General features: G+C 41.1%; 3 protein-coding genes across 9 annotated transcripts in view; 1 reads left to right on the top strand and 2 right to left on the bottom strand.

The window, feature by feature from the left end:
* Window positions 1-1,340: 1,340 nt before the first annotated feature.
* On the bottom strand, window positions 1,341-9,744 carry ddx20 (DEAD (Asp-Glu-Ala-Asp) box polypeptide 20). Its single transcript, XM_040048185.1, has 11 exons — window positions 9,509-9,744; window positions 6,996-7,090; window positions 6,501-6,669; window positions 6,290-6,404; window positions 5,983-6,125; window positions 5,413-5,551; window positions 5,219-5,277; window positions 4,793-4,875; window positions 4,577-4,682; window positions 3,773-3,874; window positions 1,341-3,642 (listed from the first exon to the last, which is right to left on the bottom strand). The coding sequence occupies exons 1-11, from the start codon at window positions 9,702-9,704 to the stop codon at window positions 2,471-2,473; spliced, it is 2,379 nt and encodes a 792-aa protein (XP_039904119.1). The 5' UTR covers window positions 9,705-9,744; the 3' UTR covers window positions 1,341-2,470.
* Window positions 9,745-10,754: 1,010 nt separating this feature from the next.
* Window positions 10,755-15,594, top strand: parapinopsina (parapinopsin a). Its single transcript, XM_040047394.1, has 5 exons — window positions 10,755-12,259; window positions 13,082-13,172; window positions 13,256-13,493; window positions 13,583-13,825; window positions 13,932-15,594. The coding sequence occupies exons 1-5, from the start codon at window positions 11,929-11,931 to the stop codon at window positions 14,070-14,072; spliced, it is 1,044 nt and encodes a 347-aa protein (XP_039903328.1). The 5' UTR covers window positions 10,755-11,928; the 3' UTR covers window positions 14,073-15,594.
* A 397-nt stretch (window positions 15,595-15,991) lies between these two features.
* The window catches only part of LOC120743671 (cyclin-dependent kinase 17-like), a 42,729-nt gene continuing 31,881 nt past the window's right edge, over window positions 15,992-26,839 (bottom strand). For 5 of the 7 annotated variants that reach the window (XM_040047386.1, XM_040047385.1, XM_040047390.1 and 2 more), the window contains 13 exons: window positions 24,617-24,673; window positions 24,394-24,508; window positions 24,112-24,206; window positions 23,969-24,031; window positions 23,751-23,874; window positions 22,353-22,473; window positions 21,900-21,997; window positions 21,697-21,802; window positions 21,474-21,516; window positions 21,302-21,392; window positions 21,126-21,203; window positions 20,182-20,302; window positions 15,992-19,019 (listed from right to left, as the gene is read on the bottom strand). In XM_040047386.1, coding sequence (XP_039903320.1) covers window positions 20,199-20,302; window positions 21,126-21,203; window positions 21,302-21,392; window positions 21,474-21,516; window positions 21,697-21,802; window positions 21,900-21,997; window positions 22,353-22,473; window positions 23,751-23,874; window positions 23,969-24,031; window positions 24,112-24,206; window positions 24,394-24,508; window positions 24,617-24,673 — 1,095 coding nt within the window. In that variant the 3' untranslated portion in view covers window positions 15,992-19,019; window positions 20,182-20,198. The remainder of the gene's footprint in view (window positions 19,020-20,181; window positions 20,303-21,125; window positions 21,204-21,301; window positions 21,393-21,473; window positions 21,517-21,696; window positions 21,803-21,899; window positions 21,998-22,352; window positions 22,474-23,750; window positions 23,875-23,968; window positions 24,032-24,111; window positions 24,207-24,393; window positions 24,509-24,616; window positions 24,674-26,839) is intronic. The other 2 variants (XM_040047388.1, XM_040047391.1) reach the window with 1 other exon arrangement.

Here is a 26,839-nt window from a genome sequence, read left to right as displayed (position 1 = left end):
CACCTTTAAATCAATGCTTTCAAGTGTGTACATTTTTACCATAGATTCGGCGTCTCTTCCAATAGTGCAGTCCTTTTGACCCAAGTGTTCATGTCAAAATATTAAACCTTAAGTCTCGCAATTTTGGGGGAGAACATCCTGGGATGAACAGGAAGATCGTGTTCCGAAACAAAAGAGCTAGGTAACAGAGGAGGAAATGAGGTCTATTGGAGCCTGCATATATGGAAAGGTCTTCTAATATTTACAGTGCATTTGAAGGTGAAATCAGCTAACCTTTACATAGTAACCTACTTAATCTGGGAGTCCATTGAGTTCAGTTTTACTTTATTTATGCATCACCAAATCACAACAACAGTCACCTTAAGGCTCTCAACAGGAGTGGGCAGTTTATTTTAATAAGGGCCTACGTCAGGAACTGGGACTGGTGTGGAGGGCCAGACTAATAAATTAATTTTATCCCTTTATAAGCTCATTCACACAACCCTCCACAACAGTCCCAGTTGATGACAGTTTCCAGTTCCCTATGAGCAGTATGGCAACTGTGGGAAGGAAAAAGTCCATTTTAACAGGTAGGAACCTCCAGTAGAACCAGGCCCAGGAAAAGGCAGCAATCTGCTGCAACCGGTTGTGGGTGAGTGGAAAGAGACGAGGGATACATCCACACTAATGTGTTTTCGTTTGAAAACGCATCGTTTTCTCTCCGTTTTGGCCTCCCGACCACACTGAGACGGCGTTTTGGCTCAAGGAAAACGCAGCGTTTTGAAAACGCTCTCGAAAACGCACACATTTGAAAACGGTGCTTTCGCGACGCAGTGTGGACAGCGAAAATTGAGACTTTTTCAAAACGATGACACATTTTAGTCATGTGATGCAGTCAAGTGACCAATTAAACTAAGATAGCGGAGGGCGTTATACAGCAGTTGTTTTGTTTGCTCTCAATTCTGACAGCCCTATCAGTCTGTACATGCTTCAGAGAGCTTTTCTTCATAATCTTTAACTCGCTTTTGCAACTTTGTACTTTTGTGTTACCCGCAGCAACAAAAATCCCGGTGCTTTTCCTTGACCTTTTGCCGCGACGTTTCAACGAGCCAGAAAGTAAATGAACGGCAGACATAAATGAGGCAGGTCGAATCATATTGCGCTTCACGCATGCGTAGTACTGGAATGTAAGCGTTTTTGGCTATTTCAACGTGGATGCACAACTCTGTGAAAATAACTGAAAACGATGGTGTGGACGCAGGCCGTATTCAGACGAAAACGCCGTTTTCAAATCTATCCGGGCTAGCGTGGACGTAGCCAAGAGCAGAGGGTGACTGGACAAAAGACTCACTACGCCAGAGTTTAATAATTAAATGCCCATAAAAATTATATTTTCAAGCTACTATTTCACACCAAAAAGCCAAGAAGGAAAATGAGAAGGCAAAGGTATGACAGGTTACACAAGAACCACACTGAACATCTTTGGGGGGGAACCACACACACACACACACACACAGTGGAGCACCATCAGTCATGGATTGGCCTCCCCACCGCCCGGACCTCAACATTACTGACTTGGTGTGGGATTATCTTAACAGAGAACAAAGCGAAGGACAGCCAGCAACCAAAGAAGAGTTTTGAATGTCCTTCAAGAAGCCTGGAGAACTTTTCCTGAAGAGTACTCAAAGAAATTACAAGAAGGCTTGCTTAAGAGAGTTCATTCTGTGTTGAAAAATAAAGGTGGTCACACCAAATATTAACATTCCAGCTTCACAGAATTGTACAAAATCTGTTTTATACCTTACATGCTGCATTTGCATTTATATTTCTATCCACCACTGCACATATTTCCAGTTTTTCTAGCAAGATGTAAAGAAATGAGGGATGGCTCAAGACTCTCTACAAGTCACACAAACCAGGCACCATGGCAACAGTAATTACAGCCAGCACTGGTGCCGACAAACAAAATGTAATCTTCATGAGGACCCGTTTAAACAGAATAAAGCAGCTGCACATGCACACTTACTCACTCCGACAGCGTTTGGAAGATTAAATCACCTTCCAATATGAAGAACACACATGCTAGATTAAGATGATTACAGTTAAATGCAGATGATTGGGACCTGGGTGGGTCTAACATGCTTTTACTCCAGGGACTAAAGATCATCTTTGAAATGGTTTTTAATGTAGTCAAGAACTACCAGGTAATCCTCTTCAAATCCATTTTAGAGCAGAATACTGCAGTGAGTCTAAGAGGGCATACCGTCAGGAGAGACGCACAGAGGCCAACACAGTACTGCACTTGAAATTTATTTTTTACATCACAACTTGACTGGGAAAAAACAAAATATGTGTAATTTATTAGAAAAGTATTTATGACACCAACATGTTATGGGGAAAAAAATAGTGCAACGTATACTAGCCAAAGTGCAAATATGAATCAAGTGGCAAGAAGAAAAAAAAAAAAAAGCCTGTTCACAGTATCCACAACTCATTTTCTCATCAGTTCTTCCATGTAGACGGCGTTCATACGATAAGCTGCCATCCAGTTGTAGGCTACATTATAGTAGCTTTGGTAGCCTTGCTCTTGAAACGGGGACATGGAGGCGTAGTAATCATTCCAGGCGCTGTAGCAGGCTCTCCAGTACGTTTCAGCACACCACTCGTCCTCTTTGTCAGTGCAATCTCCGTCTTCCTTCTTCTCCCTCTTCTGGTCCCTTTTCATCTTTTCTTTCTGTTTTTCAGTCTCTTTTTTCTTCTTTTTTGATTCTTCTCGGCGTGCTGGGGCCGGAGCTGTCTGATTGGTTCGCCTGCCTGATTTAATGCTCAATGCAGATTCCCGGCTATCGCGAGGAGGCACAGCTCTCCCACGTGTTGCACACAGTGTCTGGTCAGAGTTTCTGAGTGGAGGAGGAGTATAAGCCTTGGGTTTGGTGGGGCTTGCTTGTTGTGTGGGTGGAGAAGGTGGATGTGTCATTGCAATCTGAGGCTTAGTGACAGCTCTGTTCTCAGCTCCTGTGGTCTCATTTGAACTTTCCAGTGTCGCATCATCTTCCATGTCAGATTCAGAACTGGAATAACCAGAGATGGACCTTGGAGGTGAAAAGTTAGATTTAAGCCGTTCGACATTTCGTGTAAACATTTGCACTCCATCATCATCAAGTGTAAGATACTCCTTATGCCCATTCTGATCGCTGGGTTCACCATCCTCTCTGCCTCTGAATTCTCTGATGATCTCCACCGATCTCCCCGGACCTGTAGTGATGAAGTCCTGGAAGTCCCGCTCAGCCTCCTCAAAGGTCACAAACTTTGACCTGCAGTTCTTAAACGAGCTGAGAGGGGGGATCTTCGGCAGACTGTCTTGGAGCTCTTTTCGAGTCTGTGTCACCTGAGCAGGCAGAGTGTCCTCTGTGGAAGATATCTTTCTAGCATCCTCTTCACAGACCGCCTCTCGCCTGGGCGTTGGATGCTTCTTCTCTGGCTTTCTTTGACTGCTGGGCTCCACAGCTCGATCCTCAACGCAATCAGACACAGAGACGTCAGGCTTTGCACGTCTTTTCTTCTCTGCTCTGGGAAACAGCCGGGATACCGGGTCTGGAGTGGACGCTTCAGTGCAGACATCCCAGTCGCATGGCTCATCCATCAACCTGGGCTCTATCGTGGCTAAAATGACAGCAGACAGATGAGACCGGAATGACTTTTACCGATTAATATTGAATCAAAAGTAGTCATGAAGAGAAAAGTTGTGCGTGCTGCATGTAAAAGCCCCACAGAGACGTGAACAGGGACTCACATGGCAGCGCAGACAAACTAAGGCCACACTTCTGAGCGATAGCCATCATCTTGTTCTCCTCCTCGCCATGGCAACAGTAGGTCACAGCCAGTCCCTGAGTGCCTACAAGCAAAATGTAATCTGGATGAGGACCCACTTAAATAACAGGAAGGGATAAAGATGAATGCAAGAGTCGCGTATAATGGGATGGCAGCTGCACACAAACACACGTGCACTTAGAGAGCGTACAGAAGCTAAGATTGAATAACCTCAATTCTGGGAAAAAAAGTTAAATGCAATTAAATGCAAATGACTGGGAACGTTCTGCCTTTGGTGCTTGGGTCAAAAATGCTATTGATTCAGAGAGAAAAGAATTTGCTAAATTATTTATAAAAAAACATCAGTCTAGGTCAAAGACATATGCCACCAGAAGAAAAAGCTATTGCAACATTTTTTTATTTTATTTTAGGACAATGTTGACAATGTGCCGGTGAACGGCCACTCAAATTGAAAGCAGCATAACTAACCTTTTCATCAATTTGTAAACTCTAAGTAATATTTTTCCCGGAGCTATTCTAGTCTGTGTTTCGCATCAAGCTAATTGCACATCTAAAGAATAGTGTTTCTTCCAAAATGTGAGATGGAGGGAGAATCAATTCTACAAAAAAAATAAAAAAAATGATGCAATTTCTCTTCAAACATATTTTCCTGCTGCGGTGCCATTAGCCACCTGTGCTGCCTGACTTGGTGATGTGACAAGGTGAAAATGCTGAATGTCAAACAATGCTTGCTCTCGCTGCCTCTAAAGCAGCGCTGCACACTAACCAAAACGTCCAGCTCGTCCAATTCTGTGCATGTAAGTTTCCCAATCCTGCGGCACATCCAGGTTTATCACCAAGTTGACCTTCTCTGCATCTATACCTCTTGAAGTCTGAAATTGTGAAACACAAAGATTACTCATAAAGTTATTAGGCTAACAGAAAAATGATTTCGAAAAATGTACATAGACGTGTGGAAAGATGGAAGGTTTCTGCATCTCACCAGGTCAGTGGAGATGAGCACCCTGCACTGGTACTGCTTCAGTTTTGACATTGCCTCCAGTCTCTGGTCCTGACTCAGACCACCTGCAGAGGCCAGACACGACACCTCATTAAATCTGATAACGTCAACTGAAAGTCGCTGGCATGGAAGCATTAAAAATACACACATTCACAACACTGTATGAAGGTCATTTTAAATATGTGCACTGAAACGTTGCCAGGCAACACTGCAAATCATAAGCCACCTGGCCAAAGAAATAAAGTCACACATACAAGATAGTCAAGAAACGAATGAATTCCAATGTCGAAAATTCAAAAGCAGCTGGTATACCAGTATAGAAATGCCTCAAATCAATTACCTGATTTTTCACAGTATTACCATTTTTATTGACTCATCCTAACATTACATTACATAAAGCAGTCTTACCAGAGATGCAAACAGCAGGCAGACCTTTGGAGGACAGGATGTCTGCCAGGTGCTGAGCCCTGTGGTAGCAATTCATCGCATTAGCATTTGAGAAAGCTTTTTTTAAAAATAATTAATCCTCAGATCTAATGCATTCTATATAAAACAAGTATAAAAAAATATACTTTTTCTTGGCATTAAATGCAATCACATACCGTGTGTGTAGGTTTGAAAACACCAGCGCTTGGTTGAAGGGGATTTTACTAAACAGCTCTAGCAAGTGCTGCACCTTCTCCTCAAAAACCTTGTGAGGTAACGGATGGGACTGAACCAGCTTGTAATACTGCTTCAGACCTGACAGGGGGCGACACAAGGACAACATACATGCTGTCATTAATTCAACCTGACCTAACAACTTTGGTCCTTCGAGCAGGACGTGCTCTGTCAGTGATGTGTGTGAATTAAAAGGCTCGAGTTCTGAGCTACAGATAAATCCATTTTCTGACATTCACTCAAAATAAGCACAGAGCTTAAAATAGGATCCTGTGGAAGAGAAGAGTGTTTTTAACTTAGCCTTATTACTGTCAATCATATCACATCCCCCAAGAATCTTCTGTCAGGAAATAATCCCATCAAACATGTCAGTTTGCAGACTTGGTTATCCATGCAGTCTTATTATGCAGAGTCTCTGTTGCTATGACAGCAATTTAAATACATTAGAAAATGTCAAGAGAGGCCAAAACTCAGGAATCTTTATCTTTTCCATCTATTAAAGTGGGTCTTACCTTTCAGGCCCATATCACTTGGATTTAGCCGTACAAAGGTGGGCTCTCTCATGTAGCGGGTGAGGTGCTGAGCAAGGGATTCTGGGTAGGTGGCGGAGAGTGCGAGCATCTGTTTGTTCACAGGCAGCGAGGAGAAGATCCAGCTAAAGAGGACCAGGATGATGGGTGAACTTAAGGTTATGTTGGTTTGTAAATGTGGTTACGATACGATATATAAACGGCTTCAGTCTAAATGTACTGCTTGCTCGCTACAGCGGCCTGCTGCTCATTTAATAGGAGTATAATCACAGAAATTGTATCCTCATACTTTATCTGTTCCTGGAAGCTGCCCTCCTCCAGCAGCTTGTCTGCCTCGTCCAGAACAAACAGTCTGATGCTGGCCGTTGACAACATGCCCAACTCGATAAGCTGCTTGATGCGACCTGAGCACACAACCGGAACACTGTTACCGAACAAAAACAACAACGGCGTGGCAATTACGTGACGTGGCACTGCCGACTACTATCCCGGGTTCCTACCAGGTGAGCCCACGGCTACATGACACTTCTTCAGGTGGGTTTTGTCCTGACTCACAGGCCTGCCACCAATGAAAACATGGCACTCCAGGCCCTCCATGGCACAGCCTATGGCCATGACCACCGAGTGGATCTGCACTGCTATCTCACGTGTCGGAGCCAGCACGAGAACCTGCAGGAGGGAAAAGTGTCCAAAATGAAAAAAACAAAAAGGCTTATACTCGATTGGGAGAAGATTAAGGATGAACAGTAAGACCCCAGAGCTAATAAGATTACATTTGTTCTACAAGACCAGGTGTACCTCGTCTTTATCAATCATTCTTCCCTTTCATTCATGCATTTGACACTAAGCAGCTTAAATTCAGCAGAAGGCCATCTGCTGGTCATGAAATGATTAAATAATAAAACTCCCCCTTCCCCTCTTCTGATGATGTTTTTTACTTTAACCGTCCGAGAGCAAACGTAGGTCATATCCTCATAATCAAATATTACACTGACCTGGGTTGAAGGATTCTCCAGGACCAGAGAGTCCAGGGCGATGGTGCAGAACACGCATGTCTTTCCTGTCCCAGACTTGGCCTGCACAATCAAATCTAAAAGAAGAGACTCAGTGAGCGATGCACAACAGGGCTGGCAAATGACAGTTTTGGCATCAGCAGTTAATTACCATGACTGGGTGAAGTACTGCTGCCTAATCCTCAGCATCAAATCAATTGTCTCCCACCATGGTTTAAATTAACAAGTGTTTACCTCAAGTACAATGAAATTAAGCACATTCTGCATCACCGCTGCAGCCGAGAGCTTTTTCAACACACGGGCAACCTCCAAGTGGAAAGCAACCATTCTGAATTTGTACCTCGTAAAGGTTGTAAAATGTTTAAAAGCAGTAAACGCTTTTGATCCCCAAGAGTGATTTAGCATCATGATGAACAGTTGTGGTATCTATGATAGTCAAAAGAAGGACTAAAGTACTTAAACTGTTTTCTCTGCAAATGATTTAAAAAAATGACCACTTTTCAACTAATGTAGTTGTTTCGAGCTTTTCAAAATAAAATACTTTTAAATATCCTTTAAAACTAAAAGATTTGTTCACATTTGACCATGGCTTTGAGGCAAGTTCACAACAAAAGTCAGTGTACAGTCTGAGTGTAGTACAGCTAGAGTAGATGGAAACTTGATTTTTCTAACAATAAATTTCTGTGATTATTGAACAAAACAAAAGCAATATTACTAAAAATAGTAATAATGTTTTGCCACTATTTCCAATACCATGAAAGCTATGAGGATTACAAAGGAGTCCATCCGATGAGCATTTTTAACCCAAGCTAAGCTGCTCTACTGTTTCGTAATTCAACTAGATTTGGACTCATCAGATATCATAATCCTTTATTATTCCCTAAAGAATTATGTAGTTACAGTTGCTCCAAGACAATAACAACGGTAACAGACCAAACTAAAAGTTCACAAAATAGAAGAAACTCTCTAATATATAGCTCAGTTATAAATATCCAGAATATTACACAGATGAAATACATATTATTGAAACAGATAGAAGCTGAAAATATTTAATTTGATATTGTATGAAGAATTTTTATAAGGAACTACATTAAAATATAATACATGATTGAATTATTCAGAGTAAAAAAAATATTTGGAGTGCAGCTGAAGTCGCGGGGCCATATTAAGCCCTTTTCTAAACTAATAATATAGCAGACCTCTGCAGTTAGTCGATAAATATTCGGACAGTTACACAAAGTTCTTTTTCCCTGTGTACACCTCACAGTGGATTTCATGAAGATCTGACTTTCAACTTATTTCAAGGGGTTCAACAGAAGTATTGCGTTAAGTGTTCGAGAATCAGAGGCACCATCTGTCAAAGAGGGCGGAGTTAATGTTACAAACTACGACTGTGAAATCGCAGGGATGCATGGCTGCCTGTGAATCTGGACCTCGAGTGTTTACTGACGATGTGCATGCTGGTAGCAGGAGCAGGATGTACCTTGAAGTGTAAAGGGGAATTCAGATTCCTCCAAGTGGTGCAAAACTGATGGAGCACTGCATCACAATGCAAACGGAAAATGACTCAGAGCATACAGCAGAAGCAACCTGAGAGTTTCAGAGGGCAAAGAAAGTGGGAATTCTTCCTAAACCAGCTGTTTAGGGTCTGGGGTCTTACTGCTCATCCTTTTGTCAAACCTCTGAATTAAAGCTGAACGTTTTCCCTTCAAATACATTTTGACAATTTGATTTAAAATTCACAAAAAAGCATCAGTGTCCAAATACTAACAGACCTAACTCTAACACACCCAGCTATTGTACCAACAGATTTTTAGATCAGATACACGATGGTTTGTCTCTACTGCCATGATATCAAATGTAATAACCTTTTTACATTACGTTCTTTTAATAAGCCTAGAGGAGCTGGGAATCGAACCGCCAACCTCCCAGTTAGTAGATGCGCTACCTGATTACCCACAGCCAAGTTTTATGTCCTAGATTAATAATCTGCATAAATTTGCCCATAAGTGTGTTTTTTGATTGCAGTAATAATAGTGATAACAATATTTTTTCATTTCATATTTATGAGGACATGCATTGGATAAGCGGACGATAATGAATGGATAGATGGATTTATGAGGCATAATATGTCACATCACATTAATCATGTGCGTCTAAATATTTACGACCAGTATGCTTTGCAACAAAAAATTAAAATGAAAATACTTTAAAAAGCTGTAAAAAAAATAAAAATAATAATAAAAATAATAATTTTAACTATAGTGCCAGTCATGTATCTGAGCAGACATGCAAATTATAACTGATGGTTAACAGACAGATTCTGATTCCTGATGTATCTAAATGCACTAATGTAAGTTAGTGGTTTTATTTCGCGTGCATACATAAGGTATTTTGTTGCTCTTTTTATAAAATCAATTATAAGTTTTATACACTGAAAACTTTAATATTCCTGCCCCCAGCACACACACATGTGGACTTTGTTTTGCACCCACCGAGTCCGCAGCGGCCGAGCGGGATCGCCTTGAGCTGGATCGGAGACGGCTTCTGAAATCCCGCGGCGGACAGTCCGTCCAACACGGGCTGAGACAGCAGCAAGGAGCCGAAGTCGATCCCCTCCGACAGAATCACGTCTTCGGTCCGTTTTCGCGCTTCGATATCGTGAGCTGCTTTCCTCACGGAGGTAGCCATGTTTGCTGTGCTGTTTACTGCCGGTGACCCGGGTAAAAATCAGAGCCACAGCTGCGCTTTAGCCCCCCCTAGCGATGCGGAGGGGGAATTGATTTCTCTGCACAATCATCTGGGTGTGATTGGTCGATTACACACTTTTTGGCAATAAATTTTATATGGTTGGAAACCCTGTTTATTTCCCCCTTAGTGGTGCTACATTTTTAAGGAAAATGCATTTGTGGGCTGAGCAGCAGAGTTGACCATGTGGCTGTGCCCATGAAAAACTTGCAAAATCTTCTCTCCCAATGCCAAAGAAAGTGTTCTGCTATTGAATCTTGTTTGGTGCAGTTTATGGGATTGAATTTTTGAAGTCTGAAGAGGCATATTAGCAGTTTAATGGTTTATTCATTTGGTAGCATGTGGAAGAACCATCTGAGAACCATACCTCCTCCTCATGCTGGTCACCAGCTTGGTCACGTACTGCTGTGGGATGGTATCCCATTCTTTAAGCAGCATTTGTTGCAAGTCAGCCAATGTGTCAGTGTTGGTGACTCTGGCACGAACAGCACACCCAAGCTGACACCAGAAGTGTTCAATGGGGTTGATGCCAGGACTGCAGGCACATCACAGCAAAATCTCCAGTGTTAAATTAACACTGGAGAGTGTCTATATGGGTCCACACCTCTGAGTGTTAAATACAACACTGTTGAGTGTTAAATTAACACTTTTGACAGTGTTATATGTTTAAAAGTAACCTAGTCAGTTTTGAAGATTAACAATGGCTAACACTGAGCGGTGCTGATTTTCTAACACTGGAAAATAACTCAAAATGTTAGAAATATTCCAGTGTTAGAAAATCAGCACTGCTCAGTGTTAGCCATTGTTAATCTTCAAAACTGACTAGGTTACTTTTAAACATATAACACTGTCAAAAGTGTTAATTTAACACTCAACAGTGTTGTATTTAACACTCAGAGGTGTGGACCCATATAGACACTCTCCAGTGTTAATTTAACACTGGAGATTTTGCTGTGTTCTATCATGCCCACTCTTGAACTCTGAAGATAGTCTCTGATAAACCTCATTCTGTGAGGCCGAGCATTATCTTCTTGGAGGATAGAGTTCGGTCTCAGACAACGGAAATAATGAATTGGCATTGGTTGGAGAATTACATGTTGAGATCTCTTTGCATTAACAGTACAGGAGTATTCATTTATGGCAAAAGGTCAATAACCCAAAAGTTCTTATTGATGGCCTTTAACAGATCAGTGCAGGAAACTGTCTTTTGATGAGGTTACAGCCAATGTTAGTTAGTGTCTTAACTTTTAAAAAGGATGAATTATTCATTGAGGTTTTTCAGCATGCCAAGAAATTGCAAATGTAATCACATATAGTTTTGGGGAGCAATATATTAGTGATTAGTAAAGTGCTTTTTTCTAAATGGATCCATAGATCTGTTGGGCAGAAAATGTATCTTCAAGGTGAATTTCATTCAACAAATCACAGTGTCATTTTTTTCTGTTATTGCACCTTTTCTTTTTTAGCTTTATGGATTCATTCATTCGGAGTTGTGTAGGTATTAAGGATGATTATAAACAGAGACACTGACACTGAGCTCATTCTCAAATAAGCCACTCTTTGTGTCATTAAGTAACTCAATCAGGCTAACATCTCATTAGTTTTTAACAAGAGAACATAAAAAGGCAGGGATAGGTATTCATAAATTACCAGTTTATTCCATTATTGGCTACAAAATGTGTGACAAACCAGTGGGAATTCTGTAGACATATCGGTCGATCCTGTATGAACGTTTTGCATCATTACTCATGAGCAGCTGTAAATTGAGCAATCATGGAAAGTGCAGTCTTAGAGGCTATCAGACAGACTTATTCTCTACACAATCCGGCTCGGCGGATTTTGTTTTCTGAGAATTGAAAATCATCTGCGGCCTCCTCTCCTCTTACTGGGCTTATTTAGAGGGCCTCGCTTCCCTCTCAGAATATCAAGCACGCAGTATCTGTTGAACAGTTTTGTAGTTGTTCTTATTGCTACATTATTTATCAAATGATTAAAAAAATACTAAACACATACCTGAACCTGCTCTTTCTTTGCCTTGCTGACAATGTGGCCATTTTAGAGTTAGACGTGTTGGATCTGACACTTTTTTGTTTGTTGTTTTTTACCAGGCATCACTGAGGTTTTTCACACTGTGACCAGATTCTTCTCCCGATCTTCACAGAGCAAAATGGAGAGTGCTGCCTTCCACAGAAACTCTTCATCATCTAACAGCTCAGCCAACACGGAGCTCTTGTCTCGGACTGGTTACACAATTCTGGCCGTTATCATGGGTGTGTTCTCTGCGGCAGGGATCATCCTCAATGTCGTGGTGATTGTGGTGACGGTGAAGCACAGACAGCTGAGGCAGCCACTCAGCTATGCCCTGGTTAACCTAGCTGTTTGTGACCTGGGCTGTGCTGTGTTTGGAGGCCTGCCCACCACAGTAACCAGCGCCATGGGATACTTCAACCTGGGACGTGTGGGCTGTGTGTTAGAAGCCTTTGCTGTTTCCTTTTTCGGTGAGTCTACTTTTTCTTTTTCCTCACATAAAAGAAGAAATACCTTAATGTATTCTAGTACAAGTAAAAGTACCTCAAGTAAAACCACCTGAAGGGAATTTTGTTATTTTATGTAAGATTTGCAAAACTGCATCTGAATAAACAATCACAAAAACACAAGACTTCTGGAACAGTGTCCTTTGGACAGATAAGACTATATTTGACATGTCTGCATATATATTGCACAGTGGTGAAAACCAAATATAGCATATCGGCACAAACCCTTCATACCAGCTGTTAATCACAGAGGTGATGATTTGTGTTTGTTTTGCAGCTGTATACCAAAGCATTGTTGAGACAAATGTCAGTCTGACAGCTAAAGCTTGGCCACAATGTGGTCATGCCACAGATAAATGATCCCAAGCACAGCAGCAAATCTACAACAGAATGGCTGAAAAAGAAACGAGTCGAGGTGCTGTAGTGACCTGGTCAAAGTCCAGACCTTGCTTAGTATTTCAAATGCACACAGTCTGTGGAAACTTTCATTTTCTCATGACTGCTTTTGAACTTTTTGAGCTTAAAAAAAGTTACTTAAAATGAATTATTTAAGATATTTTTAAGGGAAGCTTTTGTTTTTAGTTACATTATGTACTGTATTTCATGTATTTATGTAAAATCTAATGTGGAAACTAAAATTTAAAACTATAGTTATTGTCATTGAATTAAGATTAGCATTTCTTCCTTGAAATGTAGCACTCAGATATAGGACAGGTGTCTCAATAGTGCGCACAAATGCAACACTTAGAAAGCAAAAGTCATAAATTATTCTGTCTTTTCTTGCAGGTATAGCAAGTCTGTGCACAGTAGCAGTCATTTCTGTTGAACGCTACGTAGTGGTGTGTTATCCCATGGGTGCGGTCCTCTTCCAGACCAGGTACAGCAGTGACCATCAAGATCTCACTTGGGAATGTTCCTTGCTGTACCAAGCATGTCAGACACCATCTCTGTTGTCCTTAGGCATGCAGTTGCTGGAGTGGTACTGTCCTGGGTGTGGTCATTTGTGTGGAGCACTCCACCTCTGTTCGGGTGGGGAACTTTTGAGTTGGAGGGCGTCAAAACCTCCTGTGCTCCTAAATGGCATAGCCGTGATGTTGGGGACATGTCCTACATGATAATATTCTTCTTCCTTTGCTTTGCCTTGCCCTTTTCTGTCGTCATGGTTTCTTACTCGCGGCTTTTATGGACTCTCCGCCAGGTGAGCAACAAAGGCTGCGCACACCATATATTTTTGTTGATTGTACTGAAAACATAAAGGAGTCCTCTGCGCTTGAATTTTTTTCCTAGGTGACCAAGCTGCAGGTATCTGAAACGGGAAGCACAAGTCATGTAGAGGTGCAGGTGGCACGCATGATAGTAGTGATGGTTCTGGCCTTCCTAGTCACCTGGCTGCCATATGCTGCGCTTGCACTTGCTGTCATGATAGACTCCAGTCTATATGTTGACCCTGTCATCGCTACCATTCCTGTGTACTTTGCAAAAAGCAGCACTGTCTACAACCCCATCATATACATTTTCATGAACAGACAGGTAAGCTGGTTTGAAGTACACTTAAATTCACACATACAAACAAAGAAAAAGAGGAATTCAGGCTCATGCTGTATGCTCATGACCAACCATGATCGTGTGCTTCCAGTTTCGAGGCTACACTGTTGCTGCGGTTCTGTGTGGATGGAACCCCTGGTCCTCTGAGCCGCAAACATCTGAGAACGAGACCACAGTTCCATTTTTCATCAAGACCCCCAAGAAAATTGTGCCTAAAAAATCTTTGGAATAGAAATGTGTAGAAATTATTATAGTCTCACTGTTCTCATTATCAACCTCTGCAATGTAGTGCAAGATGGTTTTCACAAATGTAAACAAAATATCAGAGAGTAAAAATGATGCAATGAGCAAGAAGGTTGCACAAATCTTATGTATTAAGGCATAAAAAATAACAGTAATAAAAGCAGCAGTAATAATAATAATAAAAAAAAGATTTCCCTGTTCAGGCAGGCTTCTTTCCTGTTGTCATAACCTTTAATGTATTCAGACAACAGCACAACATCTTTCTTGTCCTCTGTCATTGATATTGTAGATGCTGTCATTGCTTTTTATCTCTTTTAAAGAATAAAAATACAGTTACATTAATCAAGAATAGAGATTGCACAACTCACAGTTTGTTTACAGACATTATTTAAAAGATAAAAAGATAAAACCTCACATATGTGAGCAAAATAGCCTCTGTTTACCTCAGTCTGTCAGTCAGGACCTGACTTATCTCTTCTGGCTGAAACACTGGCACACTTTTTGGGTACGCCTCTTCTGCTTTCAGATGTGGTTTGATTTTTTTGTGGCATAGATTCAACATAGAGGAAACATTTCTCAGAGATTTTGGTCCATATTGACGTGATAATATCACACAGTTAATGCAGATTTGACAGCTGTACATCCATAATGCGAATTTTCCATTAGACCTCATCTTAAAGTTTCTCTGTTAGATTGAAACCGTCTGAGTACAGTCAACTTGTCATGATCAAGAAACCAGTTTGATATGATCTGAGCTTTGTGACATGGTGTGAGCAGTAATCAGAAGATGAATACACTCAGACCCCAAGTTACACTGCCACTATGCACATCAGCTGTTGATACAAGGCAGGATGAATCAAGGTTTACATGTTGTTTCTGGCCCTGACACCTGAATGCTGCAGACGAAATCGAGACACATCAAACCAGACAAAGTCTTTCCAGTCAATTTTGGTGAACATGTGCAAACTGTAGCACCTGGTGTGGTTTCCCGCTGCTGTAGCCAATCTGCTTCAACGTTCAATGTGTTTTGTGCATTCAGAGACGCTCTTCAGCATGCCTTGGTATCTGAGTTACTGCTGCTTGTTCTTAGCTGGCAGAACAATCAGTTATTTAGGTTACTGTTGCCAGTTTGAAGCGACCTGTCCATTCTCCTCCTACATCTGGAATCAACAAGGTATTTTCTCCCAGAGAACTGCTGCTCACTCTCTTTTTTTGGACCACTCTCCGTCGACCCTAGAGATGGTTATGTACACAAATATCAGCAGTTTGTGAATTACTCTGACCAGCCCATCTGGTGCTTCATGCTACAATCAGAGTCACTTAAATCATTCTTCCCCCATTCTCATGCTCGGTTTAGCTTCAACAGGTCGTCTTGATCATGTCTACATGAATAATTGCATTGAGCCGCCGCTATGTGATTGGCTGATTAGATAGCTGCATTAACTAACAGTTAAATAGGTGTAGCTAACAAAGTGGACCTTAATTTTCACAATGAAGAAATACAGGCAAAAGCTAAACTAGAAATTTATGTTTTGCAGCAAACTGCTAAAACCCTGTGAAAGTAATAGTAAAGAACACTTGATAGTAACGTATATTCAAAAGATTTAAGACAAGAAAAAAGTAATTACATGATTTTTAATTTTTTATTAGGTATACACATCCTCTTTGCTTCTTAAGGTCTGTCCTTCTATATAACCTTTATGGCTTTCATTGATTGAAAAACATAAAATAAAATCAATCAAAATAATCAGTGTCTTGTACTCATTTTGCAACATGATACTTCATTTCAGCCTTTTGGATCCAGCATGTAAAACAGAAAACAACTAAACCTGTGATAAGTTATGTCACAGTTTGATCATTCACAGTCTCTCACGCCTTCCTAAATAAACACAAATGCAATCATACCCATCCTAGTACCATGGCTTTATTGATTACAGAAATATTGCTATGACTGAAGCCCCCCCCCCCCCAAAAAAAGCCAGAATGTTAATAGCTGTATCAAACCTGTACACTTTTGTATATACAGAGTGGGGGACCATCTATGTACATGCTACATACTGTCACACTCTGGGAAAATAAGTAGTCCTTCTGACAGTTACTGACATGTGATCATTTTCTGAATCAGTTTTATAAAAAATTAAGAAAGATGCAGAAATGACCCTGTCAGTGCCCGAGGTACAGGAAAATCCAAACTAAAATCACAGGCCATCTCACAGATACAGTACATGTTAACATGTCAGCAGATTTGGGTGTGTGAAAAAGTTGTGTGCTTGAACACCTGGTGCTTGGAGGACTTACTTTGGTCCTATTTTTCTTTTGTTGTTGTTGTTTTATGGCAGTCTGTAATAATAACAGCATGAAACAACATTGTGTCTGAGCGCTTCAAGTCCTGTTAAATACTCAGCCCAGTTAGACGGGCTACATGACAGTTTCTGCTGTATTATACACGTATTGGATAAGTCAGATTTGTCATTCAAACTATCTAGTCCCAGTGCTGCCTGCACATCACACTTCTGTCTTCGTGTACGGTCTCCAGATGGTAAGGTGGTGTTTGGTGTAGAGATCACGCGATAAGGTCATAATGTCTCATGCAAAATTTAAAGGAGGTATTCCTTCTTCAGCAGCAGCTATTTCATATACCAATTAAAACCACTGGTGTTCAATACAGAAACATGCTTAGAGAGATGGCAAGAATAGACATGGGTAAGTTAGTCTCTTAACATCAACATCTGGGTCAAATAAACAGAGAACGAGTGACAGAAATCGACAGGTTGATGCTGATAAATTGTACCTTGCATACAATTTAAGCCACCTTTGCAAAGGGTTTCAGGCCACTTCTATCAGGGATGAAACATAAAAGACCATCTGTACCTAACACAGCATCCACAAAACAACACAAGGAATAAGTCCTGAGCTCAAGGAATGTGCAACACGTCCCCAGCCAGTCACCTACTGTAAAGACTGAGAACAGCATCCTGGAATTATCTTTGCTTCTGACAAGTAACACATATGATCATATATACAACTTAAAAAAATACATAGAGTTGGGATGGAAAAAGTGGGGATGTTGGATGATCCACTCATGATCTAAAGAGGTAAAATTGGGTGCAAATACGAGGTGTGATCAAAATGTTCTGAGAACCTGTGCATAAAAATCAAACATCTTACCAGAATAAAATCTACCAATACAGGTCATGGTATGTGCAATCAGCTTCCATCGCAGCTCTTGTTTTTTGATCGCTCCACTGAAGTCTCGTTCTGACCACACAGTGTGCACTCTGAGATTGCACCATGGACTAAAAACTTCTAATAGAAAATATAAACTTGTTTCAAACTGACACGGATTTTGTGCGAAGGATCAACCCTGATGATGAGACCCGGGTCTTCAGCTTTTACCAAGGAGTGTTCTGAAGGCAGCGTGTCAGAGAAGGAGTGAGACTGGGAGTTTCCTATTGTAATGGTCTACTGTAACGTCCTGAGGAGCCTGATGGGGAATCCATCTGAACTGCAGTGCATACCAGTGTACCATCACATCTTGCTAACCAGCACAATCGCCATGGATGAAGGGTCGTCGCTTTAAGGAGATCCGGCATGAATCATGGAGGCACAGGTATGGGGCTAACAGAACTGGGCTTCCAGTGAGACAGCTTCCTGTGCACCTCTGCACTGCGCTGAAAGCGGTCCAACGCGAGATTGGCCAGCTTTGGGTTTTTATGGACATGTCCTCAGGACTTTTTGATCACATCTTGTAGAAGAGCTCAACATTAATACCTGCACATCAGACAACAAATCCGGACAACTTCTGAGTCAAGGCAAAAGAGGAGGGAGGTGTCTAATGAGGAGCAGGTTAGGATTTGTACACTTTTACCTCTCTGTCCTTCAACGATAACTTCCTCGTGTATAGAAACAGGAGCATCTTGTAGCGTAGTGTTCTTTACAGCATATAAGAACGTAACAAATATAATTCATGTCTACTACTGGTATGTGGATTGCTGAGTGTTTTTAACTGCAGTAATGATTTGTGCAATACATCTGTCCATTTTTTTTGTTGTTTTTTGGTTTATCTGTTTGGGTCTTCTTCATTTCAATATCACTGGTGTGTACTTGATGAGGTATCATAATGACAGCCACCCGGACCTCTAATGAACAATAAGGTGCAAAAATCTACCTCTGTAAACTCCAAAGATCTACACACTTTCAAGTGAGCATCAGCATGTGAGTGTGTTTTTAAGAGAAAAGAGAAAGACGGACAATGACAGAAAAGCAGAGACTGGTTGCATTTAAGGGTTATGTAATAAAGGGCTGAGAGATCAGGCGAGGGTTTAGAGTTGAGGTGCAATATTTAGAGTTTGGATTCAGGCTGAGGTGTGGCATGAAAAAGCTTCTAGTTCTACAGCTCAGTCTCTTTATATACAGCAATAGTCTGAAAGAAAAAAACCATGAAAGAGAAAGTCGGGGTTCCAGCTTTCTCTTTCTTTTCTTTTCATTCAAGTCCGTTCGAGACTCCTTCGTCCTCAAACAGCAAGGTCTGTTTTAAAACCAGCTCACATCCTGAACACTGCCCCATACTGGGCAGCAGTAGTAGCAGCAGCAAGGAGATTCATATACTCTCCGACTTTTCTTCCAGCATCACACACATTTTTTTTTCTCTTTTTTATGTTTGGGTTTGAGCTGAGTCTTTATTTTTAAGAATGAAATCTTCAGCCTTAGTTTTGTGTGGGTTTGTTGTCATTTTGCAGTGTGTGTGTGTCTGTGTGTCTTTTTTTTCCTGTCAGTATGTATTTATGTGGCAGGGTGCGTGTGTGTCACTCCTTCAGTGTGTAGGCGGCAGGGTCAGTGGATGTATGTCTGACAGACAAGCTCCACGTGTCACTGTCCTCCTCATCTCATCGCCGGCACTAAAACAGCACACTCTGCCTCCTGCTCTTCCCTTGGGCTGAGAGAGAGACAGAAGAAGACAGGGGAGAGAGAGAGAAAGATGTGAAAAACAAATAAACAAACAAACATTTGGATGTGATTTGGACACTCAAACATTTCACTCCATGTCAGCAACACGATAAATTCAGTTGGGTCCAGAAACACTGGACACACTTTCATGAACGCTGCAGCAGTTTGTTTCAGTGTGATTAATCACACAACTTAAACTTAACCAACTAGTCAATCAGTCTAGAAAACATCACAAAACAGTGAACAGTATCTGTGTTACACCTTTCAATCACTAGTTGATAAACATTAATATTTTACTAGATTGCAAACCTACAAATCATCCAGTCATTTTCTCTGCATTGACCACTCGACTGACAAGTTTTCTAGGGGCTTGATGTGCATCCTGTTAGGTTCAGTGAGGGTGTATGTGTGCTGGAAATGCCTTGCTCAATGTGACAAACCCATCTTCACTGACCTTGCTTTGTGTACATAGGGCACATAGTTGCTGCTAATGACACTTCTCTACTGGAAATTTGAAGAAATATAATAAATTAAAAAAGAAGCAGTTTGCATAATGCTGCTTAAGCTAAATCATACTTACCAAAAGTATAACACACAGCACAGTAAAGCACTCAAATCCATGCTAATTTAAAAAGACTTTTGCACACAAAAGTCAAACAAACCCACAGCACAAAAGCCTCACTTACAGACGCTACATCTCTCGCTGCAGAAATCTAAACAGGACTGGAAAAAAACAAAAAAATCTAATGACCCCCTGTTCTCAGATCACATTCTTTGCTCTTATGAACAAACTGTTGCCCCTTTGATTCCCTCAAATGAATATTAGGAGTGGCTTGCTCTGAGAAAAAAAGAGGATTAGTGAAGTGAAATCTGAAGAATGCTTGTGGAAACAGGGCTTGAATGTGAAGAGGAACCAACAAAACACAGACATGAAGAAACAGCTAATAAATAATATGTTGTTTTAGTTGACAGGGTGCAGGGAGGGAAGATAGATATAATTAAATGCAATTCAGGAATGGTCTTATATAAAGTGGTGTTTGCAGCAAAGGAGCGGTGCTGACAGAGAAGAAGAAAAAAAGGCCCGGTGGCAGCCAAACAAAAAAAAGAAAGCGAGAGCGAGATTACTGACACATGAAAGAGACTGTATTTACCAGAACAGTAGGGCCACTCAGCCAGTGGAAGTAGAGGAGAGATTGTGACTCTGAGCCCTGGGATTGGCTGCCTCTCTCTGGAAGTACTGCGAGGGTGCGGAGCCTAGCTTATTGGCCATCGCTTTTTTGGGTTAGGGAGAAGGGGGGGAGGTTGGGAATATTGAGGTGTTACGGAAGAGTTGGAGTAGGGTACACAAGGGAGATTAGAGAAAGGATTAAGGAAAAGATGAGCAGTGCAGAAGAAGAGAGCATGGGCACCAAAGAGAAGGGACAGTTTATCAGAACATGACAGTGAGGCAACACAAGCAGAAAAACAAAGATACACACACACAGACTGTGATAAGGACAGAAACTGTGAAACAAATCGAAGCAAATGTCGAAGGGTTAGGGTTAATGTATAGAGACTCAGACAAAGGCAACTCTCCCCAGCTGCATTTCAGCAGCCATGTATACAAGGTTTGGTGGACTGGTTTGTTTACATGTGACGGGACTTCAGTAAAGCTAAACATACTCTAAAATGGCTCTAAGGCCACATTCACGTTTCTGTACTGCTGTACTTGAAGCTGACTTAAATGCTAACGCTAGCATGGCAACCAGATCACAGTGATGTGAAGTCTTTATGTCAGTCACAGATAAAACTATCATTTCAAGCTACGATTGTGCTATTTGCTTCCACTATTCGTGAATTTAATATTGCTTCTGAGTGAATGGCATTGTGCGATGTTAATACTGGAACTGGGGGATCTGTGTGTGGTGAAGGCTGAACCTGGTAATAGACCACACAGTGGCATGAGAAACGACGAAAAGCAAACACTTAGAGAAAGAGCGACAAGAGGAGGAAGACAGGGAGCAAGTCCTATCCTGTATCATACTTTTATCGAGGATTCCTGATTTCTCTCATTTCATCCCTTCCCTCTTTTTCTTTTTAAATCTTGAGCACTTACATGACTCTGGGTAGACTGAGGATCTCTTTCCGGGATCTTTCTGGAGTTGAATCCCTTTTACAGAGAAGATGGATGCAGCTAAAAAAGAAAACCAAAAGAAAAACAAGCAACAAAGGTTAGGCGGGACAGTGTTTGTGCAATTAATGTGGATATTCAAGTCAAATGCATGAACTTACTGTCAGCCAGAGTCTGAACCTGTTCTCCAAGACATTTGAAATAAGAGTGTTTGAGAGCATCCTCAGCCAATATCCGCTTCTTTGCTTCAAACTAGGGACACATAAAGACAAAATCATTATGGTGTACATGATCTGTAAACAGCAGATAATTGTAATTAATTATGTTCTTTACCTGTAAGAGTTTTGAGAGCAAGTCATGACCTTCATTGTCTATCCTGTGTGACAGAAAGCAGAGAAAAAAATTAAGAGCGGATGGAAAGAACCGAGAGGAGTGCCAGTGAGATCAAAAGCTGCGCAGGAATCTGGTGTTCCCACTGTTTCCAAACGGTCATTACGTTTTCCTCCAGAAAATCAATCTTAATCTGCACATGCAGGCCTCCACTAGATCTTTATACCTGGGTGCGTGGTTCACAAGGGGCTCTGCGTGGTAGCGGGGAAAATTGTATGTCTTAAACTCTTCACTGGTGGTGATACCAGGCCAAGTCTCTTCTGTGGGAGTACCTGGAGAAGACAAAGAGCATAATTTAATATACACATGCACACAGTGTACACGCACACATAAAAGCAAATGCTCATCCAAATTCCATTGGTGTCTCACCAAGGATGCGGAATATGAGATGAAGCTCATCCTCCACAGTTGATCCAGGGAAGAGAGGTCTGCCTGTGATCATTTCATAGAAGATGCAGCCCACACCCCTGGAAGAACGACAATAAAGTAGTACAAAATTATAGTGTTTTAGTCATCTATTATGCAGATTCAGGCTGCCAGGGGATGTAAAACTATAAACGAGTTGCAAAGAGGTTGTTTTTATCTAATGCATAAAGCAAAAGATTTTTAAAAATCTAACTTTCTCCAATTCTATACATAAATATGAAAAAAGAACCTTTTTAACCAAATTCTACAATCTTTGTGTCCTAACATCCATACAAAGTATTTAAATGCTGATGAAAGACAAAAGAAACAACTCTACTCTGAAATATGCTGGTACCTCAGAAGTGACAGCTGCACAAACAATGAAAATGGGCAGTATTGATAAATGTGTCCACTCACCACATGTCAATGGGTGTAGAGTACTCAGTGGAGCCCAGCAGCACATCTGGTGGTCGGTACCATAATGTCACAACTTCATTTGAGTAGGTCTTCGTAGGGACCGACTTAGCTCGAGCCAAACCTGATTTTAAATAGTGAGACTAGTTCATAAAAATCCAGTTTTGTAATGTGGGCCACCACCTGTGAACCTGTGAGAAGATGTCTTATCCAAACTCTGTAACAGCTTTTCAACTTTGCATAGTGTTGTAGGTGATGAACTTTAAAGTTTTGTGTTCTATGACATAGATCAATTCTTGTTACATTTTTTAACTTTACATATTTACTGTTTATTTTTATAAAGTACAAACTTGCTATGCACAAGGATGGGCCTTTAAAATGCATAAAAAAGCATTAAATATAATGAATACATACATTAAGGAGAACAGAAACTCAAAATACAGAAAGGCAGAATAGTATCAGGCACAAATAAGATACACAATACCTGAAAAAAGATCATGCATAAAGCTAGCTTCCATATGAAGTGACATGGAATTAATGAAATATCATGTTACAACTTTTACCAAAGGAGGGGAGTGTTGGGTAATTACTCCAAACTATGTTGTTTTGAGTAGCATGACACCTACATCCTGGGAGCATGGGAAGAGGTCGCATCTTGTCTTAATTGTTTTACGGCAGGATTAACGTAGCTATGTCTGTTTTAGTTTAAGTGCTTCTTTACATATAGATGAACTGCTGGACTTCCTCACCATGTTATTTAGGGTGAGGGGGAGACTACCCTTTCCTGACCAAGGATGTACCTTTTGTGCTTTTATGACCCTTTGATCAGCAGGACACACACACACACGCACGCACGCACGCACGCACGCACGCACGCACACGCACACACACGCACGCACACACACACGCACACACACACACACACCACTGAAGTATAAATAAAGACCAGGGCAAAGCTCAGCGCGAGTCTCTGAGACTGCCCTTGCTAGCAAGAACTCTGTGTGTTTCTCTTCTCTGAGTCTTTACTGAAGAAGTGTTTTAGAATATTTTCCCTAACAATGACCTTTAGGAGTTGCTAGTGGGACTCGTACTTGTTTGGGTTAGGGTGTATATAAAAGGCTACTGGGTTCTAAAAAACACACACACACTTATCTCACTCTCTGATGGATCCATGTTGCGTAAAAATACTTAAACATGTGGACTGGAGGAGGATGGATCAATCCTCCTCCAGTCCACATGTTTTTTGAGCCTATCTTTGAAATCTGAAATAATCAAAATGAGACAAAAATAATATTTTAAGTAATTAGCTTGTGAGAACCTTAGAAAACTAAGCAATAAAGGAACTTTCAGCATATTATACAAAACTATCTGCCCTTTAAGTTAACGACAAAGGTGACATACCAAAGTCTGCCAGTTTGAGCTCTCCTTTTTCATTGATGAGCAGGTTCTGGGGTTTCAGGTCTCTATGGAGGACCTTCCTCCTGTGGCAGTACGCCAGACCTCTTAAAAGCTGAAATAAGAAGATCTGATGTGGAGAGAAGAGGATGTAAACAACACAATCAGCCACCAGACACATTTTCCATTTTTCAATACTGACCGCTTGTAATACTCTAGATTACCTTAACGTTGTGAACGCTCATGATGCTCCCACAGTCGTCCATATATTGCTTCAGGTCTTTTTCCTGATGAGAAAAAAAGAAAGTGCTTGTCTGTAGTTTCTGGTTTCATGTAACTCACACATTAAAAACAAAGTGACACTCACCAGATACTCAAACACGAGTGTTAGGCACTTGTCAGTGTGGATAATGTCATGGAGAGTGACAATATTGGCGTGCTTCAAGTCTTTCAGTAGAGACACTGGAGGAGAAGACAGATTAGACACTGTCAGTCAAACAGAGACAAGCTGTGAGACGTAACATGGCTCATACTTCAGTCACAGCCTGCGGCGCTACAAGACACTTTGTCAAGTTTTTGTCTGTATGTACAAGTGTGCCATGTTGACTTTGGAGGTGTGTGCTTCCAAATCACAACTATTGTTTAGTACCTTCTCGGATAGCGGTGCAGGGCGCGCCCTCCTCGTGCTCTAGGCGGATCTCTTTCAGGGCGACCAAGTTATCTGTTAACTTACTTCGCCCCTTAAATACTGTCGCATAGGTCCCCTGCAGAGATGTGAAAAAAACAAACAGTAAATGAATGAGTAAAATACAGTGGATGAACACTTTGTTTGCATTGTGTTGCTTCTGCTGGTGGCTCTTTATTGACCTCACCTCTCCTAGTTTGTCCAGTTTGATGTAGGTTTCAAGTTTCCCAAAGCCGATCTCAGACTGTGGAGGACAGAGAGAAGGCGTTTGAGGAGGCTGGCAATGACAGGTCAAATCTTGCTTTTGCACAGCCTGATCGGATACTGCATCATACTTAATTTAACTGTCAGCCTCACTACTTTTGAAATCTCTCCGACAATTGCAGGTTTCTGAGTCACCAGGCCTTTTTTTATCCTGTAATGTGTACAAATTACAGGGCCGCTTGAGCAATTTTTAGGATTATTCTGTATTTTTGAGTGTGATTCATCAACAACAGTCTGCAGACATAATATTTTCAAAGGAAAAGGACAAAAATATCAACATTTATCTAGAAACCTGCATCTCTTCAAAGGCTCTTTAACTGTCATTACTGGGAAGGTGTGACGTAATTTACAGATGCACATATACTTTTTGGCCACAAGGTGTCAGTGTAGCAAAGATAATCAAATATGGCAACTACGTTTTTATATCTAAACATTTTTATAGACTATAAAGATGTGGAAGGTAAACACTGCAGAGTGATAACTGAAATAAACCTGAGCTCAGTTATACATGGTTAGCTGTATAATGTATGTGGCTCCTGGGTTTTGAAGTCATGAATTATGGATGGATGTCGCTATATAAAGCTGTGATGCCCACAGGTCTGTCAGGGTTTATGCCTGTCACTTGTTTCTCACTTTTCCTCAATAATTTGTCTAATTGTGTGACGTTTCCTTTACATTCATTATAATGAACACACTCAACCCTCTTAATTTAGTCTGTCCCATCGTGACAATCGTACAAAGTCCCAGGCCAATGCATGTACGTATGCGTGTGCGAGGGAGGGGGAGGGTCTCCGGTGACCAAGTTAGCTGTTGAAGCATGTGATGTCTTTAAAGGCATGCCTAGAAAAAACACATCTGAATAAGCTCGGATACAAGATGGCATACTTACACACTGAGACAAGTCAGTGTGGACATGGGTAAGCAGGAGTTTAAATGTGCAAAAGTTGTTAATTAACTGACACATTCTTATTTGTGTATTTAAATCAGTGCTTTTATTTGTTACAGGTCAATTTCAGCCCTTCAAACTCACAAAAAAGATGAAAGAAAAACATCAATCAGAGTAGATATATGAGCTTTTATGTAAAGCAGGGGCATGTACTTTATAATACATACACTTAGACACACTTTATGCTTAAACGTAAATCTAACACAAAAAAAACACCCACACACAAAGACATTATTGCCACCTCCCCCAGCGCTAACCCCTATAATAACAATCATTGTTCGTGAAGGAGTGCGTGCACACAGAAAGGCACACCTCTCTGCTACCGGTGTGCAGCAGCGCTCTCCGACTGCCTTACCATGTTTTTCATAAGTGTGAGCTTGTGCGCCTGCGTATGCTTTTGATGGCAATAGGTTCATTTCATTCCCAACGCTCTAGCGAGCTTACTCAGCAGAACTAGGTCAGGCCAAGTTTTAGTGACAAAACTGAAGTAAGATAAAACCAAACAATATGTGAGTGTAAGTGTCTTGTCTCAGGCTGCAGAGCGACACAGGCTGATGAACTCATAGTACAAAAAAATGCAGGATGTGAAATGTCTGCAAGAAGATATTTATTGACAAAGAAATCAAACGAATTATCCATATTTCACTTGTAATTACAGTTTCTTTATGTGCTACCTAGAAGAAAGCTTAAGTTTGAGAGCGAGGCTGGATTTATAGTATTCAGTGGGAAAGCTAAAATGATAGCCTTCTGAGAAGAGAAGAGGTGGCAGGAAATGAGAGGTGGGAAGAAAGACGAGGCCATTCATTAACACGAAGCTTCCTCAGAACTATAATCAATCGGCCAATAAACCAACTTGCACTGTCACCATGTTCATGTAAACCTGCCAACAGCAACAAAAAAGAAAACTGAAGGACTGCACAATACTTAGCAGTCCTTTTGGCTTTCATCAGTTGACAGTTGCATCATATGTGACTTACAATGAAAACACAACATGAGCAAATAGAGAGGGACATAATAATAGGCATTGAAGTTTTTTTAGCTCAGTGTTCTGTTGCTGTAAGGTTGAACGGGTTCGTGGAAAGAAGTGAGTGCTGCATAATATGATTAAGTGTTGTGCTTCGAGATAAAATGACATCTCGCTCCTCAGTGCCATGGAACACGGAGTTTCACTGGACTCCTGTGAATAATTGATTACCAATG

This window comes from Simochromis diagramma, unplaced genomic scaffold, assembly GCF_900408965.1.
Source record: "Simochromis diagramma unplaced genomic scaffold, fSimDia1.1 OVJJ01000387.1, whole genome shotgun sequence".
In the NCBI taxonomy this organism is placed as follows: Eukaryota; Metazoa; Chordata; class Actinopteri; order Cichliformes; family Cichlidae; genus Simochromis; species Simochromis diagramma.
This window is presented reverse-complemented; position numbering and strand designations above follow the sequence as displayed.

Excerpts from the sequence above, each read along its gene's own strand:
- parapinopsina (XM_040047394.1), top strand. The coding sequence starts at position 11,929 with ATGGAGAGTGCTGCCTTCCACAGAAACTCTTCATCATCTAACAGCTCA. Across the intron at positions 13,173-13,255 it reads GCGGTCCTCTTCCAGACCAG|GCATGCAGTTGCTGGAGTGG; the intron begins GTACAGCAGTGA and ends TGTTGTCCTTAG. Across the intron at positions 13,826-13,931 it reads ACATTTTCATGAACAGACAG|TTTCGAGGCTACACTGTTGC; the intron begins GTAAGCTGGTTT and ends GTGTGCTTCCAG.
- ddx20 (XM_040048185.1), bottom strand. The coding sequence starts at position 9,704 with ATGGCTACCTCCGTGAGGAAAGCAGCTCACGATATCGAAGCGCGAAAA. Across the intron at positions 6,405-6,500 it reads TGTAGCCGTGGGCTCACCTG|GTCGCATCAAGCAGCTTATC; the intron begins GTAGGAACCCGG and ends TTGTGTGCTCAG. Across the intron at positions 3,643-3,772 it reads TAGTTTGTCTGCGCTGCCAT|CCACGATAGAGCCCAGGTTG; the intron begins GTGAGTCCCTGT and ends CTGTCATTTTAG.